General features: G+C 43.1%; 1 protein-coding gene across 2 annotated transcripts in view; it reads right to left on the reverse strand.

Moving 5' to 3' along the window:
* Positions 1-1,064: 1,064 nt before the first annotated feature.
* The window catches only part of LOC134843261 (translationally-controlled tumor protein homolog), a 424,116-nt gene continuing 399,013 nt past the window's right edge, over positions 1,065-26,167 (reverse strand). The window contains exons 2-5 of one of the 2 annotated variants that reach the window (XM_063859597.1): positions 3,085-3,140; positions 2,691-2,955; positions 1,995-2,320; positions 1,065-1,513 (exon numbers count right to left, since the gene is read on the reverse strand). In XM_063859597.1, coding sequence (XP_063715667.1) covers positions 2,017-2,320; positions 2,691-2,955; positions 3,085-3,112 — 597 coding nt within the window. In that variant the 5' untranslated portion in view covers positions 3,113-3,140 and the 3' untranslated portion in view covers positions 1,065-1,513; positions 1,995-2,016. Of the gene's footprint in view, positions 1,514-1,994; positions 2,321-2,690; positions 2,956-3,084; positions 3,145-26,167 lie in introns of both variants that reach the window. The other variant, XM_063859598.1, reaches the window with a different exon arrangement.

Consider the following 26,167-nt stretch of genomic DNA (forward strand, 5'->3'; position numbering starts at 1 on the left):
TCTGGAAGATTTTGATGAACGGAAAACTTCCGTCGAAAACGCTAGATGCATACCTTGCAGCGTTTTCAACGCTTTCGAATGTCGGAACAATAAAGGATCACAGTTAAAACAATGTTATATTGCAGCTCCATGCGTTAATACCATTCAGATGGTGAAATCTGCATTCAAAAACGTGACAAATTGAAAAGTCAAATTTTGTCATAAAAAACTACTGCGAGCCAATTATTCCAAACTTTTTTCTAAAAACAAAAGCTACCGTTAGTTTGTCCGTGACAATTAAGCCGAGCCATATTGGGTTGTACTCATTTTCAACCGAATGCTCGCAAAAAACTTGCATCTTTTTTTACTCAAACTTTCACAGCGCAGCGGAGTTTTTAAAGTTAGCAATGGTAATTCACAGTGCACATATAGTCCGGTGCTGAATAAGGATTTAGTCGTAGATGATGAGGTGATTGTATATTGGCTAGATTTTTATAGGTTTATACAAATAGTTCTCCCTTATACCAAAGCACTTCAAATATCCTAAGTGAGAAAACCATTTGGATCATTTTATTAAAAAGTAGTCAAAATACTGTCCCCCCTTATCCCTGACTGGATATGTTAAATTCTCGGTGAAAATCTTAATAATTAATCCATGAAATAAGATCGATGAAATTCATGAACTATCAACTAATTGCTCATTGAAGGCATGGAAAAACGATGAAGACCTGATCCATTGAACTAAATCTGCTTGTGCTGAAATTTCAGTTTTTTGTGCAGATCCAATACTTTAAGGTATTGCAAGCCTCACTCTGGTCTGCGCATGGTTGAGTTTTTGTCAAATGCCGATATCAAGACGATACTACAAACAATTCTAATTTATGAATCAATCAACTATGTAATGTGCACTAACTCTTTGGCAATTATTTAATTTTCAAGCATTTGACGTCTGCGCGAAGTTATCGCGACTCACTTTCATAACATTTAAAGTTGGACTTAACTGTTTTGCTTCGATACGCATTGTATCGTCCGTCACTGCATCCCGACGGTCTTGCTCCTAATAAAGTGGCTTAGCAAACTCGAACGACGTTTTTGAAATTTAGAATTGATTAGGCACGAACAAAACTCATATTCATCATCACACACGTATATACTAGCACCACTTTGGCCAAAACATCATCACATACCCAAAACAATACGTTATTCATTATTCAAATTACGTTTTAAATATTACACTGCATGATAATTTATAGTTAGTAGCATGAGTTCATTCTAGATGGTTCAGTTCTTGTGCCATAACAACTCCACGTAGTAAGAAGTCGTCATATTGTCGATTAAGACAGTATCACTGGATAGTTGGTTGCATGAAATAAAGCGAACTAATGTGCCTACTAGTACAAACAGTTCCACCGCCAATCAGCTAGATAGCAGAAAGTGTTAAACAAACGTAAAGCCAGCTTCATTGGTTCTTTAAATATTGTAAGTGTACCATTGAGTGATTCTCTTTAATTGGTGTTGTATGCTGTTGTTACATCTGAAACAGAAAATGTTAGAAGTTCAAGACGCGTACCATTAATCTAGGATTCAAGAAGTTTGATTCAAAATAAGTACTTAACGTTAACTTGATCAGATAAATTACATGAGTGAGCTGTAGTTGTTCAACACAGCCTCATTATCAATTTCAATCCACTGTGCACCATGTATGTCCGGCTAACAAGTGAAATTCGACAATATACGAAAAGAATGATCATGTAGATAACGGTTTTTATTAAGCTAAAAGAGCCGTTTCTGCACAATGGAAGGGTTTGTACCACGTTTTTTCCGGTGCCCGGTCCCTTCTTTGAAATTAGTTTGAATTGCAATCTACTGCATCAAGAAAATATTAATGCTTGTTCAAATCAAAATGGATTAGATTAGCTTTAGCCACGAATTCGAACAAGCGCATAACTGAAAAAACCGCAAACCCAACGCTTTAGAATATAAAACAATTGAACTAGGCAGGTTTCCTGACTCACTTTAGATCGTAGCCATGGTGCTTTAAAACTTCTCCTCGATGAGGCAGGGTCTGAAGAAGATGAAGATGGGGATCTGTCCTCCTGGGTACTCGTTGCTGACCTTAGTGTCCTCCCACCTCACGGGAATCACAACCCCCTGCATGTGCTTCATATCTCCGTCCGCGGTCTCCTTGCTGGCTTCATGGTGTTCTCCGTGGTACCACGAGTAGTCCTTAGCGTTCTCCATGATGTCAACTACCTGCGGGTCTTCGAAGAATCCCTTCGCAAACTTCTTCAGCTTCTCTAGTTTGTCGTCCATCTCGTTTTCTTTGTAGTGTGCAACGACACTGAAACATAAATCATTTCTAAGTTTTTGCAGATTCGGATTATTATCGGATCAGAATTGCTTTTAAATTAGAAAAAAGTCAAACAATAAAAAGTGTTTTTGATCATATTGTTTGACTTTTATAATAAGCTTAGGTTGTTCGCACGAAGTTGCCAGACTGACACTCATTAGAGTTACTCAACCATTTCCGACACTCATTCAAAGCGATCCAAAAATCAAACACTATGGTTATCCTCTCAACAAAACATATTAGGCATTGAGGCTATTGGCTTTTTTACGGTTTTTGGTGTAGATATCAGGAAACCAATTATCAAATAAAACTTTAAAACCTTGATATGAAAATCGTTCAACATTCATGTAGCTTAACTTACTCTGTGATGTATTTCTTAATGTGTTTCTTGTACATGTTCTTGGTGTAATCCGGTCCCTCTTCTAGTTTGGCATTCAACACGACGTCGATTCCTGCCTCTTTGGCTTCATCGTCGACGACCTCGTCATCCTCAGCGCCCTCTGCCGAGGCATTTCCACCAATCATGGCGTCACTGATCTTGTCAGATCGGGAAATGTAAGCACCGTGCACTTCCAAAATGTCTCCTTTTTCCACAACCTTCAAGGCATCGGAGAAGAGCTCAGATTCTACACATCACAACACTGATTATAGAAGGGAAACTATTTTGCTATGTTAACTAGCATCTCAATTCTGTTCGAAACAAAACCAATGAACAAATATCAAATAAAATTATGAAGTTCAAAAGAAAAGTTTACCGGTGATTGGGTCCTTGAAGATCTTCATTTTGTGTCGGCAGAGATCTGACTATTCGATCTGAAAGGGATAAGAACACTGACGGAAACATGAAATTAATTCTATAAAAGCAATGGCGCCAATTTGACCTTGAGACTCAAAATTTATAAGCGTAGAGAAATGCAATACGTTCGGCCAGACAGATTTATAATTAGTTGCAAAAAGTTCGGACAGACAAATTTAATTAAAAAGAGCAATTGACCTATATTGGAAATATTTTGCATGCAAAATCTAATTTTTCAGTCCGATTTTGTGTCTCAAGGTTGTATGAAAAAAGAAATTGCATGCAAAAATCTGTCAAAATGGTACGATTGCTCTTTTCAATTAATTCTGTCTGTCCGAACTTTTTGCAACTCTCTATATAGTTAATGCCAAATAGTTGGCAATATCTTTTCGGCCAACGAATCTGAACGAAGTTTGTTAATGTAAAACTGCTCATTTTGACGTCAAATTTTGTCTCATTAGGGATTTCCACACGTAAGAACGGTTTCCGAAAAAATAATTAACCTAAAATGCTATAGTTTTTGACCGATTAAACGATCACAGATACTGCCGACAATTTGGCATTTACTGTAATTAAAAAGAAAGAACGATCTGTCCAGTTTCAAATAGCCTTGAGACATGAATTATGTCTGAAAAGTTACCTTTTGCCAAAATTTGTCCGACATAGGCCCTTTAAATTAATTTTGAGTATCCGAACTTTTTATACTATAATTAGTAGCAAAAAGTTTGGACAGACAAAATTAATTTAAAAAAGAGTAAATAACCCTTTTCGGAGTGTTTTTGCATGCAACAGCTCATTTTTCAGACATCTCTATAGTTCAAGGTCCTAAGATTTTATTTTGCATGCAACATTTGCTCAAAATTGACAGATTGCTTTTCCAATTCATTCTATGTTCCAGTTTTTGGTAATTTATTGTAATGCCAAACTTTTGGCAATCTGCTTTTGAGTCACGGAATATGAACAAAATTTATTAACATAGAACTGCTCATTTTGATGCCTGAAATCAACTTTTACTTCGATTGAGCACGTCAAAACGGTGTAAAAACCTAATTAATCTATGTGTGTGAACCAATTATGAGGCTCAAGGTCATCGATGACTTTTTTAAGAGCCATAAATTTTCATTATAAAAAATTGGGCGTAACCGCTAATGCAAGGGAGCTTCCCACAACCTGTTCCCACAATTGAAACCAAAATCTCAGATTTGAGAGGGTAGTTTTCGAGAAAATTTAAATAATCCAAAAAAAGGGGTCAAAATTCCCCCAAAACACTTTTTCGAAGGCTGTAGAAAGTGGGGTAAGGTTAAGAGATTAAGTGAGTATGCTGACACACATGGGAGTAGTTTTTGAGAAAAAAAATTTGCCAAGCGTCTCAAAATAAAATTAATTAAAAAAACTGATCAAGCAAACTTACAGTAAAAACTGATAAATTGGAACAAAACCCAGGCTTCAAAAAGTAAACCAATAAAAACAGTACCAGATAAAAAATGGCGTTTAAAAAACGGAAAATGAGCCGACAGAAACTACGAAACACGAAAAAAAAAAGAGAAATTTTTTGGAAAGAAAATTACTTCTTGAAACGCGTTTGGACTAATTTCTAGAGGAAGATACTACTTAGGTATCTTTTTCTAGAAGTGAAGATCCTCTAGAAGTGCAGATCTGGTGGTTAAAGTTGTTTGCGGGAAAAAAGTCTAGAACCCGATTGCAACACCCTTGCTTATCGCATGGGTAAACATAGCCAATAAAAGATTGGATAAGATTAATGAACGCAAGTTAACATAAAAAACACTTTTTTTGTTTAAAAAAAATCTCAACTTTCGAATTTCAAAGAAAAAAATAGATGCCTTTTAAGCTCTTTGAACTTCAAGAACGATAAATAATTAGCGCTTCTTTTAATATTAACCCAATTTGAGAAAACTAGATCAAAAGGTTAAACATTTATTTCGCTGGGAAAGGTGATAAATAAATTCCACTTTTGAAACTAGAATTCGTTCTCGTTTTTTTTCGCCATTTCCACTTTCGTATTTGGAGGGTGCTATTTACGTCACTTTCAATTTCAACTAGCATGTACCGCACTTCCGGTGCTTCGAATTTAAGATTAAGACTTTTAAGATTTTCAGCAACTCAAAAAACTATTCTTTGAGTGTACTCTGACAGCACCCAATTACAGGGTTCGTAATTAAAATTTTGCAAAGTTTAAAATGAACCAAGATGAAATGTGATCAAGATCAAAATGAACCAGAAACGTCAGATCTGGGAAACTGAAAGCAATTGAGCAGTCGCATTTGGACGCAAGATTTGCAACTCCTGAGAGTAACTTCAATTTTTCTAAAATTTTTCATTCGATTTTTTAATTCAAATTTTGAAAAACCATAAAAATTTGTGACATTTTTTATATCTAAGTTTATAACGAATTGAGAAACTCACATCTGGGAAACTGAAAGCAATTGAGCAGACGCATTTGGATGCAAGATTTGCAACTCCTGAGAGTACCCTTACAGTACCCAACTATAACGTTGGGAAATTCAGATTTTCAGAAACTTCACCTGAAGTTATCTAAATGAGGTATTTTTTTTGAAAACCAGAAAAAAATTACATTTCGAAAATTAACGAAATTTGAGCAGTATTTTTGATGGCAATATTCGCAATCTCTGAAAGTACACAACTACAGGGTTGGAAATTTCACTTGACCGAATTATTTTGTAATTTGAGTTTTCTGAAAATTTCCAAAAAAAATCACAAAAATTGTCTTCTCTTGAACAAAAATGATTTGGGCATTCTTAATTGGAGGCCGAATTTGCAATCCCTGAGATTACTCTGACAAGCCCCCAACTAAAGGTTAGGAATTCCAAACTTTCAAAAATAATAATAATTTTCATGAAAAATTTTTGAAAAAATCATAAAAACGTCATATCTGGAAAACTGCGAGATTTTGAGCAGTCCTATTGAGAGGCAAGATTAGCAAACCCTGAGATTACCCTCAAAGATTCCAATAACAGGATTGATACCTTCAAAGTTTTGGAATTTTTTAACATTTAAGTTAACAATTTCGGAGAAAATCATAAAAAACGTCATATCTCGAAAACTACAAGGATTTGAGCAGTCATATTTGGCGGGGAAATTCGCAACTCCCGAGAGTTCCCTGACAGAGCCTAACTACAGAGATAGTAATTTCAAGTTTAGTTAATTTTTTTATATATACGTTTTCTGAAAAATTCTGAGAAAAATCCAAAAAAAATGTCATCTCGAAAACTACACGGATTTGAGAAGTGAGAAATAGATGCAAGATTCCCAACCCCTGAGAGTACCCAGACAGCAACCACCTACAGGGCGAGAATTTCAAAAATTGAGAAATTCTTTAAACTTAAATTTTCTTGAAAAACCTCGAAAATTGCCTATTCGAAAAAACCTCGAAAATTGCGTAAACTAGAAGGATTTGGTTATTCATATATGGAGGCCAGAATCGCAAAACCTGGGAAAACTCTGACAATATCCTACTATTGAGTTGCTAATTTCAAACTTGATGGAATAAACACTGAACTAAAACTGAAAAATCCAAAACAAACCTTAACCATTGCAATATACGATATAGCCGAAACGTGAAAAAATTCATTTGTTAAACATGCAAAATATTACGTTGAAAAAGCTTTAACATGGCGAGACAGTGAAGCCCGCATTTAAATATATAATATAAGATAGATTATAGTTTAAAAAATTAGGCGACGGGTAGACAGACAATCAAATTAATTTAAAAAGCAGGTGTACAAACAGAGAGACTTAATTTGGCCTCGAAAAAAAAACTGAAAAAATAACGATTTTGCGAAAAACTAATTAAAAAACTTTCTTAAGCATGGCAATATATGATATAGCTTAAACATGAAAAAAAAATTTCGTTAAACATGCAAAACTATTATGCTTAAACATGGGAGATAACTGTCACTCGCATTTAAATAGAGTGTAGATAGATAGATAGATATAGATAGATAGATGAAAGTTAAAAAATTAGGCGACGGGTAGACACATAATCAAATTAATTTAAAAAGCAGGCATACAGACAAATAGACTTAATTTGGCCTCGAAAAAAAATACTGAAAAATTAATGACCTTGCGAAAAATTAATTGAAAAATTATCTTAAGCATTGCAATATATGATATAGCTTAAACATGAAAAAATTCTTTCGTTAAACATGCAAAAACAATATGCTTAAACATGGGAGATAGCTGTCACTAGCATTTAAATATAGTATAGATAGATAGATATAGATTGAACTCAAAAAGTGCATATATACATAAGTGCATCAACATTTTAAGACTTTTTCCTGAAAAAAAAATCAGCAAGACATATATAAGAGTCTTCACTACGTTCATTACTCTTAAAAAGATCTAACTTTCGAGATTTTTTTGAATCCGCCAGTCGCCATAGAAGTACAGCGTGATATAATTCGCTTCTAGTAACGTTGCAAATGACAAGCTAGCTTCAACCAATTTAGAACGACTTCTAAGACGTTTAAATCTCCGCCTACGCGTTTATATCGCACATTAATTGTCTCAAAGTGGCAATCTTTTAACTCCCATAACTTCACAGAAACTGATCACAGATGAAACAAAAGATTTCAGATTGGATAGTTAAATGGCTAGTTAAAAAGTCGAAACTTGTCCGGAAAAAATATACCACCCGAGTACCAATATTACCTTACTTTCTACGAAAGACGGAAAAAAATTCATGAAGAAAATTATTGTTTTGAAGAAAATTATTTTGTTAATTAATAATAAACCAACCCTTATCAACACTAAAATTAAAGGGAATGACAATTAAACAGGGATTCATAAATAATCGTTAGTGATCTTTGGTTTTTCTGGTTTTCTGAATTTCAGCTTCGACGTAATTCCGAATCATCGAGCAAACCAAGCTGATTTGATCCAAAAATCGTTTTTCAGTTTCATAAACATAGGTGAAGCCCAGATAGATATTTTCTGCGACAGAAAGAAGGTGCGATTGACACAAAAACAAAAAAAAATCCAGTAAAAAATCAAATTTCCTGAGAGAGAGCTTAAAAATATGCAAAAAAGAATTACTTTCAACAACACCCCTCAACCCCTTAACAACACTTGACTAAATCCAACCCACTTGTCAAAAAACCAATAAATAATCCGACCGCACTCGAATTTAGCCCCAAAAAAATGAAAAAGATTCGACAAACCAAATCATTTCTTAAATGCTTCTTTCAACAACAGTCACTAAATTTAAACAAATATTTTCAAACTTTTTCGCAAAACTTTCTAACCATCTTAATTTTTTTATAATAATTTTAACTGATATCATAGAAACTCTATTCATCCTTTTCATAATCTTTTGCAATCTTTTTAAAATTTTTTATTCACTCTTTGAAGTACATATATCCCTTTCCACAATCCTTGATAACCTCCTCAGGTACTATAATTTAATAACTATTTAAATGTATCGCAATCTATTTAGTAGAACAGATATTTATCTATTATTTGTAATTTATCTCACATTTTTAACATCACTCATTCTGACAATATGTAAATGTATAAGAAAAGGCAATCATCGCATTCGCATCAGCTATCATTATCTTGTTTCTTTTCATTGAAGAATATTGGAATAAACATAAATTTTTATCATAAAAAACTCCACTGTTAGAAATTTTTCAAAACTGCTAATCAACAACCCCCACACCAGTCCCCACCAACAACATCCCAAGAAAAATCAACAACACTCACAAGTACCCAAAATCCCCAATCATCTACACGCAATTCTCTTCAAGAAAATTCATATCAATACTCTCCTTTCATTGGTCTCGAATGCTCTCAACCTAGGATTTTGTACCACGGAGACTGCTCCGAGCAACACCCTTCTTATTAGAGGGAATTCAGGGATTGCCTCCGGTAGCTTGTTGTAATCGCCCCAGTCCTTCGTCTCTTCTCTCACCTTGTGATATGCTGCAGTGAGACGAGGCACTCTGGTTATTTCACCATTCGTTTTGTCATAGGGTCTCAGATTCCAAAGCTTTGGAAACACCTCGATGTGTCCCCTTTCTACTTCTCCCATGCGGTCACGGAAGTGATCGTCAAAATTGATGACTGTCATCTCTGGCTCCGATATTTTCGCAAATAACAGATCTTCACTCATGAGCTCCCGCAATGTGTTCTGCTCACACCAGTTCAGTGTACTACCGTCCACTGCCGATATGAGGTTCAGGTGCAGCACCGACCTCCTATATGCTTCCACTTTAACGTCAGGGAACGCAAACGTGACTGCTGGTCCATAGATCACTGTCACGAACTCCGTGACTCCTCTGATCAGCGCCAAGGGATCGGTCCTCATAGCCAAGCTCAGATCCGTTAATAGCGGCATGCCTCCAACATGTCGTCTAACATCTTCCTCTCTTTCAATTGTCTCGTTTTCTCCGGTTCCAAAGCGATTTTGCTGCAAGAGATATTGGATAAGAGTGTGTCTCAGATCTCTTATTTTGTTCCACGAGTCCGTGGATTTCTTCATATCCAGGTTCCTCACTCTCTCTTTCATCTGCTCTGGACAACGTGCCAGTTTCATTAGTCCTCCCAAGTTTCCGTGGGTTATTGCTATCAATGTCAGAAGTCCATCTAGTCGCAGGTTCTGTATTCCATCCGTGAGCAGTATCGCCGGTCCTTTCACGAAACTCTCCGCTCCGAATGTCACGAACAAGGCTATCAATTCCACTATCGATACTCTCACTACTGCTTGGAGGAATTCCTTTATCAAATAGTGCGAGACTTTCGGGTAAACTTTTGCCAAGAAGGACGCGGTCCATCCGGCTCCCAACCCTTCTAGCATGCTGTCTGTCCTTTCAAAGCCCTCCTGTCCTTTCATTTCCTGGGTCCAGAAGGTTTCCAGAGTAATCTGACACATTCTGTTCACAAACTCAGCGGTCTTTTCTCCGGCATTTTCCGCCAGGTTCACCTCCTTCAACAAGTAGGCATGTATCTTCGTGATCATTACGGGGCCTTGCTGAAAAGCATCTGCACCCAATGCCGATACTCTAGGATTCAGGTGTAGCCACTGGTTGGCTTCCGGCTTGGTTCTCAGAACCATCGCCTCCAGATGAGCTCTCGTCTCTATTGAGTTTTTTCTTCTTGTGTCTTCACTTGCCACCTCCATTGCTCGGAACTATAAGTCGTTGGACATTGCCGTGATCACTCGATGGTCGTCGTCTATTCCCGGTTTCAGTTTGAGTTGCCGACTGAAGTTGGACAGTTCCAACCCCAGCACTTCGTCCAACACTAACATGTGTAGCGCGTGGTCCTTGAATCCTCTCATCGCGTTTGAGATATCTGACCATACTGCAGGCAGTTCAGCCTTAAGTGGCCTCAGGTTCTCCATTTTTATCATGCGATTCGGGGCCGATATGATCACATCATATTTTCCTTCCGAAAGTAAGGCTACCATTGCATACACAAATTTCAGTCCATCCGGGAGATGTGCATATCCCGGAGACAACGCGAATACTACTCTCAAGGCCACTTTATTGAATGACCCCTCCTTCGTCGCATCCACCACTTCACCCATCGACTCCAGGATGTCTTTAATTGCTGGCCATACTGCGTTTTCTGCTGTTGCAGGATCTCTGAGCCTGCTCAGAAAACCTCTACTGTGTAGATGGTCATTGATGCCAGCAAACACAATCGTTATTGGGTTCATGTCTGTCTGCCTTTGTACCCCTATAGCCAAAGACACTGATTGCAATAGGTCTAGGTCAACCGCGGCCAACATTATGACGTCCGGCCAAAACAAAGACTTGGAGGTGTACACGAACTCTGAATTCGCTACTACCATGATTTTGGCCTTCCTCATCTCTGCTTTGTCATAGGCGGCGAAGATGGTCTCATCTTTCTTTATCGCTGTCAATCCGCCATATCTCTGGGCATCACCATCTTGGTTCACTAGTTTTGGGTACACTCTCTCCTTCACATGACCAGGTGGTGTCGTCAGCTGCCTGAATATCTTCACGTGTTTTCCAATCGGCGCTCTCGCCGTCAGGAATCTTCCTGGTCTTTCTTCACGATTCCCCTCATCATGGTTCAATCTCACATCTTGCAACGGTCTCGCATTCACTGGTCCCATCGTGTTGTTAGAGGGCAGTCCCTCCAAATCAGCAAATCTCAAGGCCGTCGTGGAGCTGAAATTTATGCTAGCGGCTATCAACCAGTCTACGCCGGTTATTGAGTATTATCTGCTGACGGATAGCGTCGCTCCATTCAGCATCCTCCTTGCATCTTCGATGAAGCTTACTCTCTGCAGGTCCAGCTTCATTAGTTCGTCTTTGTATATATGCCAAGGAGACGGTATGGATCTCGACCACAACAATGAGCCTCTGCTCGGTCTTTCCTCTCGACTGGTACTCGTCGTCTCCGATCTAGTGTCCGATCTAGATATACCTGCTACTTCTACGATTGGTTGGTTGACAGGTCCTATCCTTCTCCTAGGATGAATTGTTCTCCTCATCGGTGCTTCTCCCAACCGATCCTGCACGTCTGTTCTTCGACCTGGTTCGCTGGAGCTTTGTTGCCGGTAATTCGTGACGGCTGGGACCGTACCCAGGCGTGTTTCCAGGCTAGGAGGCACAAAGGTGGTAATCACCGCATCACTCACCGTTCCCTCTTCCTTCAGCACTCCTGTGTCAAAGAGTTCTGCTTCCAGCTCATCCAACCGTTCTTGGAAGACTCGATTCAACCAAGCTTGTCCTTCGATACTGTCGAAGTGGATGCCATCCGTGGTCAGTCTGGCCTGATCCATGGCTCTCAACTCATGTTCAATGTCCATGAGGATCATCCTTCCGGCATTTCGATTTGCTAGGTTCCTCAAGATGTTGTTCCATCTTATGACTCCCTCCTTGTGCCTTCTTCCTGATGCTGTCAGGCTTCTCGCGTTCATTGGCACCGTGCAAACGGTCAGTACCGCGCAACTGAACTTCTGCCAGAGAGTAGTGAACACTTCCTGCTCGTCTGATCCTCTGGAGATATCATTCGTCCCAACTAAGATCATCACATTGGGAATCTTCCCTGGATTCATCAGTTCTACCATCCGATATAATTGGGCTATCGTCGCGCCTCCAAAGGCCATCACCGTGGTGACCCATGAGGTCCTCAAATTCGACAGCACTCTGACTAAGCTGTCTCCCAATATAAGGTGAGATGTCCCGAGTGGTGGTTGCTGCAGGTTCACAGCCGGGCTCCAGGTAGCTCGATTGAAGCAGGCCCTCGGATCTGTCTCCGGAACTCCCGTGAAATTATACTTCAATTGATTATTCTTCTGCACGTCTATTATACGAGACACTTTCTTCGCTGGCATCTTTCGTACTTTCCTCTCTGGGATTCTCGAGCTCCCCATGAGTGGTGTCACGTTACTTATCCCTTGTCTGATCACGGTCTGGGAGAGTTGTACTCTGCCCGTATCGTCAATCGTTCCATAGGGTGCAGTCACCCCAGAACCTGGCGCATTCTTGTTAGCGACCAGTCGTCCAGCTGTCTCTATCAGCCTCCTCACTGTCTGTTCTACGACGGGATCACCCAAGGTGTCACTAGGATCCGGGATTGTTACTCGATTTGTCTCTGCTGGAAGCCGTGTCTCCGTTGTTTGACTCATTTCTCGAGGCGTCAAGAGCTCCATCGGGGACTGCCCACGAGGAATATCCCTTGCAGGTATCACTTTCTCCACGGCCGTTGTCAACGCCGCCTGCTCCGATCGCTCTTTGTATTCCTGCCTTAAGCGCTCGATCTCTTGACCCTGCTTTTTGTTGCAGTCTTCAAACAACTTTCTCCACATGTCCCGATCTTCTTCCATCTGGAGCATGCTTTTGGTCATCTCGTCCAGCTCCTTCTTCGTACTTCTCAGCTGATCGTTCATCTCGTCCAGATCTTGTATGGTTTGGTTCGTCTGAACCTTCTGTGTTACTTTCGCCCTTTTTGGTGGCACAGCTGCTCTCAGTGGTGAACCAGACGAGGTCGCCTCGCTGTTCATCTCCTGATGCATTCTCGTCAGCCCAGGTTTAGGCTTAGAAGGCATTGGCATCTCACCTGGTTGGTAAGTCCTAGAACTTCCCAATCCAGGCTCATTCGCCAAGTCACTCCCTGAGAGAGCCCCGTTTCTCCACCTCATCACTCTCATGTTCGGGCGGTCTAGTACTCCTCTTTCTCCATATGCTGCCATCAACAGGACTTCCGTGGGGCGGTCCCCACGGTTGTCGTGCCCCAAGATGTTGATCAGGGCGGTCAGCAACATGACCACCTCTGGGTCCTCCAGAGCGAAGTCTCGTTCGATCAGCCGACGATAGATCGCATCTACCATCGGTCCTACATATGCCTCTGCCAGGTCCATCAATTCATCCAAGTTGAAGTTGTCCATTCTATTCTTTCAAGTTAGATTTGATTCGATTCGATATTTGACTCAAGTGAGCTATTAAATGATCAATCAGGATCTAAAAAAGAAGTCAAAAATATCACACTTGTCTGTTTCACCCTAACATATATCGTTAAAATTCGCTTAAAAACAGTTCAGATAAAAAGATATTTATCCTAAAATTTATTAAAATCAATTGGTTTCTAAAATTTTGGAATTCAACCTAAGATTGGACAGTCCAAACTTTGGATCTATTCCCAAGATCGTCATTTAGTTGTTCCTGGTCACTAATCCCTACTTACCCATGATCTTAATAACCTAACACATAACATAACATAACATAACACACATATCACATTTTACATACAACTTAGTCTTTGGCCTAACACTCTCTCGCACATCACTCAGCCTATACTTAAGTAATATTTCTTATGTAGATATACTTATATGTTCGTATCAGAGAATATCACGTGTACAAGCGCGTACAATTCCCGAGGATGCAGTCTGCCTCTGTTTGGATCGTACACTGGAAGCGAGAGCTCCTTCACGTCCATTTCCACAAGGAAGTCCCTCAGCCTCGTCAAAGACAAGACTAGGTTTTCTGGGTCCATGTGCTGCTTCTCTGTCGCCCTCGTTACCAAGAAGCATAAGTATTTTCCCGGTATCTGCGACACCGCCGGAGGTAAGGCTGCTACGCCCCCTATCCCTGGTCTTTGCTTCCAAAGGAATTCCACGTTTTTGTATTCTCTCTTAAAATCTGCCGCTAACGCTGTCCTAAAACTCATGTCTGCGGTGATTGCTATCGCACATGTTCTGTTTGTGAGTATGAAATCACTGTCTGTTAGTATTATGTTACTTGAATATTCATTTGGTAAGTTAAAATATGACTTAACTACCCTGCCTATGTCAGTTTTCTTAGGTTCTTCGCCTGTTTCTGCTTCTAAGTCTCCTGTTTCTCTTGCTATTCTTAATTTTTTTATCATCAAGTTTTCAGTGTGGGTAAGTCCTACCCCCACTCCCCGGACAAAAACATCCATCGACGTCCCCGTCGATCGCATACCGGGTATCAAGTCAAGGTTAGAAGCTGGAATGAGTAGCCGTCCTACCTGGGCAGCCCAGGAAGGATCATCTCGTTCAGTCTTGATGTATTTCATGCTTTCACGATCTACGTCTTGAATCGTGACGCTGGTCTTCTCTGGATCCGAGGTCGTTTCATTCAGCCACTCTAAGACACGCAGGTTCGTCAGGTCTTGTTCATATGACTGCTGTTGCTCATCGTCGAGTTCTACCTCGGGTTTCGACCAGTCGTCAACCCACTCACCGTTGTGATCATCGACTATGTCAATGTCTTGTGACACAGTTATCTCCTCTAAACCCACTACTTCCTCTACTATTTTCTTTAGATCTATCCTATCCACTACAAAGTCGTCACCGTAAGGATTGTATTTCTTTCTTGGTCTCGTCCCGTCCCTCTGACGAGTCTGCATCGTGAACGGAAGATCTGGTTCCAAGTTCTTGGGAACCTCTGTCTGTTCGGGATCCTGCCACTCTTCCTCTGCGTAGGGTAAGGTTTCATCGTCCGCTTCGATCTGTTCGTTTGGATCCAGGTCCAATGGTGTAACCGTACCTTCCTCTACGACTTCGTTTCCATCGTTCTTCTCCCTGGTGCCTTTTTCATTGACCTCACAAGCAGGATCCATCATCAGATAATCCCCTTCTTCCATGTCTGCAGCTATACACCAGTCTTCTGTCGATGGATTGTGTGGCTTTATATTCTCGTAGTGTGCGGCTCGGCCAGTACTCAGTCTATAAAAGCGTCCCTCCTGATGCACCTCTGTAATCATGAAGGGTCCCCTCCATTTTTTAGGAGCTTTTTTGTCCTTTTCGGTGGTATAACGTTCTGGAATACCCATACGTAGTCTCCCACCGAGTAAGCCTTTGCACCAGCTGCTTTCTTGTCGAATCTTTTCCTCTGCCTTGCCTGTGCCTGCTGAGTGTTTGGTCTACACAAATCGTTCAGCTCCTGTTGGCGTCTGATCACATCCCTCACGTAGACCTGTGGGGACGTTTTCTTTCCCTCATATTCTGGGTAGAAGAAGGTTAAGGGTAAAGACTTTTCGTGTCCAGTTAGCATCATGTGTGGACTGACTCCAGTGGTGGAGTGTTGCGTGCTATTATATGCTCCCATCACCTGTGGAAGGTATCTGTCCCAATCAGTCATGTACCTGTAACAATATACTCTCAGCATCGACACTAACGTCCTGTTCTGTCTTTCCACTAAGCCATTCGTCTGAGGGTGGTATGTCGTGGAGTGAGCTTGAGCAACCTGTGAGCGTCTCATAAGCTCTTTCGTAAGCTCTCCTACGAAAGCTGTTCCATTATCCGATTGAAACGTCATCGGACAACCATGTCTTGCTATCCACGTATTGATCAGGTGGTCGCATGTCTCTTCCGCCGAGGCAGTTATGCAGGGCACGGCCTCTGCATACTTCGTGAAATGATCTATCATGACCAGCACCTGATTATAACCATTGTCTGTCATGCATATCTTTTGGTGATCTCTCTGCACCACCTAGTTGAATTCAGACGACTCGATCGATTGTAAAGGAAATCGCAATTTCCTTGGATCCTTGACCTGTTGGCATGACAGACATGCTGTTACCCATTTCTCGCATGCCTCTTTCATCCCAGGCCACTCAAAGCGCTTCAGGATCCTCTGATATACTTTGCCGATCCCCTGATGGCCCATCTGATCATGTGACCTGAATAATAGTTCTGTCTGATAGAGTTGCGGTAACACTATCGCCTTATACTTGTATAGGACTCTGTCGTCCTCTCTTCTTTTGCAAGCCACGATCCCGTCCTTGTTCAAATATAACCTCCCTTCCTTCTGCATGAAGTATTGTCTCAGGATGCGATAACTATCTTCCTCGAGGTCCCCTTTATCTGGAGAACCATTCTCGATCCACCTTTTCAGGTTGCTTGTCATGCGATCATTTCTCTGCGCTCTTAGAAGGTCCGAGAGTCTGTATCTCGCCTTCAAGTATGTCTTCATGACCCTCATCTGACTATTCAGCTCGTTGGGCTGATGTGTGTCTTCTTCTATCTTAACGCACGAAATCTTCGCCAACGGTTGTGTTTCTTGTTCAAACGGCTGAAGATCAGTCCTGACTACCTCTTTCTGCGGCAACAGGCTTATCGAACGTTTCGATACCGCTATCGTTTCTAAGTCATCCGCTGCGTTGTCAAAGACTCTTTCGCTTGGTATAAGGTAGCGATTGCTGTCAGGATCCTGATACACCTCTCTGTCCAGGTCCCTTGCCCGAGTTTCCACTAGTAGCGTGTGTATCGCCAGTTCTGACAGTTCTGATCCCGAGTTCGAATTCCTGTCTGAATAGGTGTTCATTCCTGAGTTTCGGGAATCATCATCCGTCGAAGAGGTTGTGCTGGAGACTGCGCTCTCCTCCAGAGCATGTCTGTGCTTTCTTCGCATCCATCTGAACTCCCCGGACAAAACCTTGTTTTCTAGGTCCTGTTTCTCATCAGGAATTTTCTCGTTTATCTCAGACTCCCCGGACAAATTTCCTTGTCCCGGGTGTTGATCTTGTGATCGCTGGTTCTTCTCATCATCCTTCTCCCCGGACAAATAGTCTTGCAGCAGATTGTGTTCTACCTCTTCACCCTCTTTATCCCGGTTCACGAAGGTGACGGTTTTCTTTCGCTTGCTGCTTCCCTGTTCTTTATGTCCGTAAGAAGTACTGGTTAAAATCTCTTGGGGTATTTAGGATACTAGTTGCTGAACTATTGTCCTACAATCCCTCTCATTCTCTTCGTGCTGTCGTCTGGACGGCATGATCTTCACTTTCTCACTGACTGTTAGCGATGCCACTGCAGCTGTCCACTCGGGATCATCTCTGGTCACTTCTCTTTCTAACAATCCACCCAGCATCCGCATCACTTGTGGTGTGACTTGCACCGTTTTATCCAATAATGAGAGGCTGTTTATATTCATGCGAGAGAGTTCTTGCTGGACCAGGTTCGAGCGCAGCAACAAATCCAAGGGGACCGGGTCCTTCTTGGACAGGATCTTTATTTCGGCTTCTTTCTCTACAGGTAACTCAGGGTGCCCTGGAATTGGATGTCCAGACTTATCCAACCATCTCGTTAAGGGAAGCGCTTCATAAGTTTCTTTGTCCAGAAACGAAAATCCCTCCTTTATTTCCGCCTGATTGGCCTGCTTCTGCTCCAATCTTTCATAGAACTCAGTTTTCTTGCTGAGACTGTCAACATTCTGGTGTTTATCACGCATCCTATGTTCGATTATCATATGGTAGCCATCCAATCTTACTATCCATCTACCAATATAACTCTGATCCATCGAGTAGGTCTCCAACCAGGATAACGCTCTGTTGTCCACGCGTAACTTGAAGGGAGCGCTCCCCAAGTATGCACGGTACTTCTCCACGAAGGTGACTACTGCAAACATTTCTGCTTTTGGTGCGCCATATTTCATCTCTGTGTCACTCAAGACTTTGCTGCCGTATGCAATGGGACGGAGAACTGTTCTTCCGTTCCATTCTTGCTCTTGATGCAAGATTCCTGAGATGGCCACCACCGATGCGTCTGTGTCGAGAACATACATGCCCTTTTCTGTAGGCATGCCCAGCACTGGCGCTTCGCACAGTTCCCGCTTTATGTTCTCGAAAGCAACCTGTGCCTCATCGTTCCATTCGAACTTTTTCCCTTTGTTGCGCATCAGCTTCTGCATCGGGTACACCTTGTCCGCATATCCTTTTATGAATTCTCGGTAGTAATTGGCAAACCCTAAGAAGCGCAGGAGCTGTGTGTCCGTTCTGGGGGCTTTCCATGTCAACACTGCTTCCACCGCTTCCGGGTCCGGCCTCACACCATGCCTATCCACCATTCTTCCTAGGTACTTAATCGAGTCCCTAAGGATTTCACATTTCGATGGTTTGCACTTTAATCCTGCTCTTTTCATGCATCCAAAGACCTCATCGAGCCTATCAATGTGGTCTTCCAGGGTCGGTGTCGCTATGACTACGTCATCCACGTAACACATCAGGAGGATCCCGTACTTCTTGGTCACTCCAGTCAAAGCCTGAGCCATCAGTCTTTGAAAAGTGGCCGTTGCATTGCACAAGCCGAAGGGCATCCTCTTCCACTGGTACAATCCCAACTCGCACGCGAATCCGGTCTTCTCTCTGTCCTTCTTTCGCAGAGGGACCTGCCAGAAGGCAGAACCTAAGTCCAATGTGGTGAAGAACTTGGTATCACCAAGCTTAGATAGGCTCTCGTCTATTCGCGGTATCGGGTACGCATCTTTTATCGTTACCGCGTTCAAGTAACGAAAGTCGCAACAAAATCTAAGCTGCCCCCTTTCTTTTTCGCCATTACTACTCCGCAAGCCCATGGCGATTTCGAAGGTTCTATCATGTCGTATTCAAGCAACATTTCTATCTCCGCTCGGCACGCTTCCGATTTGTGAGGCGTCATTCGTCTTGCGCCTTCCCTATGGGGAACGGCGCCTTCTTCTAGTTCGATTTCGTGTTCGACGAAATTACAGCAACCGATATCCGCCTTATGTTTTGAAAATACATCTGCGTTCCGATTTAGGAGGTCCCGTAATTTTTTGAAATCTCCCTCACCTATTTTCCCTTTTAAATGTTCTATCTCTGGCAAAACCGGTTTGTCAGATTCTAGTTCATATGACGAGGGGCGTTCCGGAAAATTCGAGCAGCTTGATAAGCCGTCATCCGTTTCGGATTTCATTGAAAACAATTTATGAATAGATTTTAATTCATTAATCCTCTTTAAATATTTATCTTTATTGGCGTGATAAGGACAGTCTTTCACACTATATTTCTTCAAGTTTTGTGTCTCCTCATAGTCGGTCCTCATCGGCAAAGCGTAGCCAAGCTTCTTTCCACGCTGGATTGAAACCGTGGTGTCCAGTGTGTTCAACAACACACTGACACACAGTCCGTTTCGCGTTACCGAGAAGCTCCGGCCTAAAATCACCGAACTCTGACTATTTGGATTCGGTACTAAGCAAACCTGTTTACTATCACTTAACGAATTCAAATTTCTCATTCTAAAAATTGCTACCACAGCTTGTCCTGGTTGTAATTTTACTTTTCTATCCAAAAAAATTGGTACCTTGTCTTCGTCTGTTATTATCCTATTAATTGGTCTCTTAACATACTTCCGGTCCGGGTTTCTAATCCGTATCAGACCGTTGTTCAAGTCAATCATCACGTCAAAATTCCTGACAAAATCTCTGCCCAAGATGAATTGGTCGGCGTCGTCCAGATTCTCTACCACCAGGAAGCTCATCCAAAGATCCCGTCCTCCCCTGTGGAGGACCGTTATTGGTGTTCTTCCGGCCACGTAGATAGCTCCTCGATTGGCGGCGGCCAGTCGGAGATTCGTTGGAATTATATCTTCCCGCGTGAAGCCCATTCTTTCCCAAGTTTTTATCGGCATCACACTCACTACCGCTCCTGTGTCCAGAAGCCCTGTGACTCCGATTTTTGTTCCGTTGGTGTCGAGCAGATGTGCGGTCACATCTGCTTCATACCCAAAGTGTACTGCGTCTTGTTCCATCATGGCGTCATGGCCTATCCTGCGGACTTTGAGTTCCTCGTCTCCCAATTAGATCTGCCCCATTTGGTCACCATCTTTGGTTACATAAGTCCTGGTGTAAATACTGATTCCATCCACATTCAGCGTTACTTGATACGGCCCATAGACCTCTAGGTAGCGTCCATGAAGTTTCTTCATGCGAGGGCCACCCGTCTTTAGTAGTGCTCGCACAGCTCTCGCTTCGGTGCGTGGCTCCACCTGCCTCAGATAATCTGCATATGTGTCCAAATGCATCAAAGTGAACTCGGATGGTTCACTCAGGTTTCTGATCACCTGATGTCCAGCCACTGAGATTATCGATTGTATCTTGCTTCCTTGCGGCACCATGCCGAACCTCTGACCGGAGATCACATTAAGCTTCATGCTCAAACTGCTTGGTGCTTTAGTTTCCTCGAACTCCGTTGCTTCGAAGGTATTCAGTTGCTCCTGAAGTTTTTCATTCTCCAGTTCAAATTTCACTTTTTGTTCGATCTCTTTCGTCACTAGTTCCTGCTGCACTCTATTTAGAGCATCCCTCGCGGCTGCCTTATAATCGACCTTGAAGTCGTGAGCCGCAGTTGCTGGTTCCGGCTCACGTGTCTCCTCTATTACCGCTTGCATTTTCTTTGCCGCCTGCTCTTGAGGTTTATCCTTTCTGCGTGCCTCTGCTTCACTCAAAAGTCGAGCCTTGCTGGCTTTCACTCCTGACAAAGCTTCTTCATGCCTTGGATGCTTGATGTCTGCCACTGCATCCCAGAATAGCGGACAATCTGATTTAAAATGACCTTCCAAGTTTCAAAAGAAATACCTCGGGCCGAATTTCGCAATTACTCCTTTCATGAAATCCTCATGGTCCAATTCTGACGCATCTTCGTCCTCGAGGCTAAAGCCTATTGCTTTCATGCCTTGTTTGTAAGTTGGGCATGCTGACACATGATGGTCCGTTGAACTGCAATTGGCACAAGAGCGTCTCTTGTCCATATCATCCCTCGGTTTGTACCAGTTGCTCCCTTGGTTTACTGGTCCGTTGTTAAAATTGTCATAATTGTTCTTGTAGTATCCAGATCTCGAAGGAGGTTTCAACAAAAGATACTCTTTTGACTTGAGCCTCAACTCCTCTGTTGTTGGCGCATTGGTTGATAGTGGTGTATAATGCGTTGCTAGCATTGTTCGAAGTTCATCATTCTTCACACCATCGATGATTTTTGAGGCTACGGCCAGGTTCATCCTTCGGTTTGACTCATCCGGTTGGCTGCGTCTTCTCAGCATTTCCATGTCATCGAGAAACTTGTCTATCGTTTCATCTTCTCGTTGCCTCCGTTTCTCGAAGCGCATCATCGTCTGGTGCCCCTGCACCCCTGATCCGAAACGGTTTAACAAGATTTCGAAGATTTTTTCAGCAGTGTCACGTTGATATTGCTTCTTGGCCATGACACAGTTCAGGGCTGTCCCTTCCAAGTTGCTGGTGAGCGCACTGCATTCCTGTCTCTCCGACAAGTCCTCTTCCTCAAAATGCAACTTCATTACCTCTATCCAGGTATCAATACAGCCATCAGATTCGTCTTTGTAGCATCTTGGTTTCTTAAAGACTCTTCTGGACTTCTCACTGCGTTCATTGGTTCTAGATAACCTTGTCAGAAATGTCTCCAAAGACCTGTTTAGGGGTTCAAATGCTGTGGCCATTGCCGTAGCATCCCTTGAGTGTCCCGCTTGAGTGTCCTCACACCTCGTCGAAGGCTCTGTGTGCGGTGCATCCCTGCAAGCCGAATCACCGTGAGTTTTTCCCGCTTGGCCCACATGACTCCTCCTTGGGCTTGCATGCCCCCTGTTGCCGGAATCACTTCTCCCAGTCGCATGTGTGCCTTGCGTTGGTCGTTCGTTAGAGGTCTGTCTGTTCCCCGTTGAACTTGCTCTACTGTTCGGGCCCCATGCTCCATTACCCCTTGTGGCATAGCCTGATGAACTGCCCCTGCCTCTAGTGGATCCATACGTCTTCCTCTTTTGATGTTCATTGAAGTTCACCCTCGGTTCCCTGCTGGGACCTCCCGAGTTCGGTTCTCCTTCTTTTGGTCCACTCTTGCTGCTTAGTAGCCCGTCCAACCTATCCATGATAGCCTGAGTTCGCCTCTCCATCATCGCGTCTATCTTTGTGTCAAGAGTCCCAAGAGACTGCTCTTGCTGAATTCTTAACTTCTCCATGTCGGCTCTTAAGCGTAACTCCCTCTGTTCCGCCTCTCTTGTCATTCGCGACAAGTTCCTCGTCATATGTTCGTCCGTTCTTTCTTTCAAGCGTTTTTCGCTCCTGCCAACTTCTTGTATGTTGCGGTTTATTTCTTCCCGCAGACTTTCTCTTTCAATGTGAACTGCTCTTTCTAGTTCACTCATCCTTATTGACATCTGCTCGTTTTGTTCTCCTAAACTGTCCACTATGTTGTTTAAGGCTTCCTCTAGTGCTGCCCCGTTTTCCACGAGTGGCGTCACTAGTGGTGGTGTAACCCTGTCGGTCCCAGGTAACTTCGTGCTTGTCGAGATCCGGGCCTTGACTCTCTGCTTCAACGTCTTTTCATTATTTATTTCAGGATCCATTTACGCGTTGCCGAGCCCTCTGGTTCTACTCTTTCCAGGTTGTGGCTCCGAACTTGTCCTAATCGCGAAGTCTTTTGACTGGCCCGGTGTGTTCGCCTCTTTGCTTATCGTTGTCACTACACCAAATTTGTCATTGGTTCCAGTCTCTCTTCCGACGTGTGCCTCACTCTCCTGGATCGAACTATTGAGGCTGACTTGAGATCCAAAGTCCCCTCTATTACCGCTTTCATTTTCTTTGCCGCCTGCTCTTGAGGTTTATCCTTTCTGCGTGCCTCTGCTTCACTCAAAAGTCGAGCCTTGCTGGCTTTCACTCCTGACAAAGCTTTTTCATGCCTTGGATGCTTGATGTCTGCCACTGCATCCCAGAATAGCGGACAATCTGATTTAAAATGACCTTCCAAGTTTCAAAAGAAACACCTCGGGCCGAATTTCGCAATTACTCCTTTCATGAAATCCTCATGGTCCAATTCTGACGCATCTTCGTCCTCGAGGCTAAAGCCTATTGCTTTCATGCCTTGTTTGTAAGTTGGGCATGCTGACACATGATGGTCCGTTGAACTGCAATTGGCACAAGAGCGTCTCTTGTCCATATCATCCCTCGGTTTGTACCAGTTGCTCCCTTGGTTTACTGGTCCGTTGTTAAAATTGTCATAATTGTTCTTGTAGTATCCAGATCTCGAAGGAGGTTTCAACAAAAGATACTCTTTTGACTTGAGCCTCAACTCCTCTGTTGTTGGCGCATTGGTTGATAGTGGTGTATAATGCGTTGCTAGCATTGTTCGAAGTTCATCATTCTTCACACCATCGATGATTTTTGAGGCTACGGCCAGGTTCATCCTTCGGTTTGACTCATCCGGTTGGCTGCGTCTTCTCAGCATTTCCAAGTCATCGAGAAACTTGTCTATCGTTTCATCTTCTCGTTGCCTCCGTTTCTCGAAGCGCATCATCGCCTGGTGCCCCTGCACCCCTGATCCGAAACGGTTTAACAAGATTTCGAAGATTTTTTCAGCAGTGTCACGTTGATATTGCTTCTTGGCCATGACACAGTTCAGGGCTGTCCCTTCCAAGCTGCTGGTAAGCTCACTGCATTCCTGTCTCTCCGACAAGTCCTCTTCCTCAAAATGCAACTTCATTACCTCTATCCAGGTATCAATACAGCCATCAGATTCGTCTTTGTAGCATCTTGGTTTCTTAAAGACTCTTCTGGACTTCTCACTGCGTTCATTGGTTCTAGATAACCTTGTCAGAAATGTCTCCAAAGACCTGTTTAGGGGTTCAAATGCTGTGGCCATTGCCGTAGCATCCCTTGAGTGTCCCTCATCCTTATTGACATCTGCTCGTTTTGTTCTCCTAAACTGTCCACTATGTTGTTTAAGGCTTCCTCTAGTGCTGCCCCGTTTTCCACGAGTGGCGTCACTAGTGGTGGTGTAACCCTGTCGGTCCTAGGTAACTTCGTGCTTGTCGAGATCCGGGCCTTGACTCTCTGCTTCAACGTCTTTTCATTATTTATTTCAGGATCCATTTACGCGTTGCCGAGCCCTCTGGTTCTACTCTCTCCAGGTTGTGGCTCCGAACTTGTCCTAATCGCGAAGTCTTTTGACTGGCCCGGTGTGTTCGCCTCTTTGCTTATCGTTGTCACTACACCAAATTTGTCCTTGATTCCAGTCTCTCTTCCGACGTGTGCCTCACTCTCCTGGATCGAACTATTGAGGCTGACTTGAGATCCAAAGTCTCCTCTATTACCGCTTGCATTTTCTTTCCCGCCTGCTCTTGAGGTTTATCCTTTCTGCGTGCCTCTGCTTCACTCAAAAGTCGAGCCTTGCTGGCTTTCACTCCTGACAAAGCTTCTTCATGCCTTGGATGCTTGATGTCTGCCACTGCATCCCAGAATAGCGGACAATCTGATTTAAAATGACCTTCCAAGTTTCAAAAGAAATACCTCGGGCCGAATTTCGCAATTACTCCTTTCATGAAATCCTCATGGTCCAATTCTGACGCATCTTCGTCCTCGAGGCTAAAGCCTATTGCTTTCATGCCTTGTTTGTAAGTTGGGCATGCTGACACATGATGGTCCGTTGAACTGCAATTGGCACAAGAGCGTCTCTTGTCCATATCATCTCTCGGTTTGTACCAGTTGCTCCCTTGGTTTACTGGTCCGTTGTTAAAATTGTCATAATTGTTCTTGTAGTATCCAGATCTCGAAGGAGGTTTCAACAAAAGATACTCTTTTGACTTGAGCCTCAACTCCTCTGTTGTTGGCGCATTGGTTGATAGTGGTGTATAATGCGTTGCTAGCATTGTTCGAAGTTCATCATTCTTCACACCATCGATGATTTTTGAGGCTACGGCCAGGTTCATCCTTCGGTTTGACTCATCCGGTTGGCTGCGTCTTCTCAGCATTTCCAAGTCATCGAGAAACTTGTCTATCGTTTCATCTTCTCGTTGCCTCCGTTTCTCGAAGCGCATCATCGCCTGGTGCCCCTGCACCCCTGATCCGAAACGGTTTAACAAGATTTCGAAGATTTTTTCAGCAGTGTCACGTTGATATTGCTTCTTGGCCATGACACAGTTCAGGGCTGTCCCTTCCAAGTTGCTGGTGAGCGCACTGCATTCCTGTCTCTCCGACAAGTCCTCTTCCTCAAAATGCAACTTCATTACCTCTATCCAGGTATCAATACAGCCATCAGATTCGTCTTTGTAGCATCTTGGTTTCTTAAAGACTCTTCTGGACTTCTCACTGCGTTCATTGGTTCTAGATAACCTTGTCAGAAATGTCTCCAAAGACCTGTTTAGGGGTTCAAATGCTGTGGCCATTGCCGTAGCATCCCTTGAGTGTCCCGCTTGAGTGTCCTCACACCTCGTCGAAGGCTCTGTGTGCGGTGCATCCCTGCAAGCCGAATCACCGTGAGTTTTTCCCGCTTGGCCCACATGACTCCTCCTCGGGCTTGCATGCCCCCTGTTGCCGGAATCACTTCTCCCAGTCGCATGTGTGCCTTGCGTTGGTCGTTCGTTAGAGGTCTGTCTGTTCCCCGTTGAACTTGCTCTACTGTTCGGGCCCCATGCTCCATTACCCCTTGTGGCATAGCCTGATGAACTGCCCCTGCCTCTAGTGGATCCATACGTCTTCCTCTTTTGATGTTCATTGAAGTTCACCCTCGGTTCCCTGCTGGGACCTCCCGAGTTCGGTTCTCCTTCTTTTGGTCCACTCTTGCTGCTTAGTAGCCCGTCCAACCTATCCATGATAGCCTGAGTTCGCCTCTCCATCATCGCGTCTATCTTTGTGTCAAGAGTCCCAAGAGACTGCTCTTGCTGAATTCTTAACTTCTCCATGTCGGCTCTTAAGCGTAACTCCCTCTGTTCCGCCCCTCTTGTCATTCGCGACAAGTTCCTCGTCATATGTTCGTCCGTTCTTTCTTTCAAG

The sequence above is a fragment of the Symsagittifera roscoffensis genome, chromosome 1 (genome assembly GCF_963678635.1).
Source record: "Symsagittifera roscoffensis chromosome 1, txSymRosc1.1, whole genome shotgun sequence".
Taxonomy (NCBI): Eukaryota; Metazoa; Xenacoelomorpha; order Acoela; family Convolutidae; genus Symsagittifera; species Symsagittifera roscoffensis.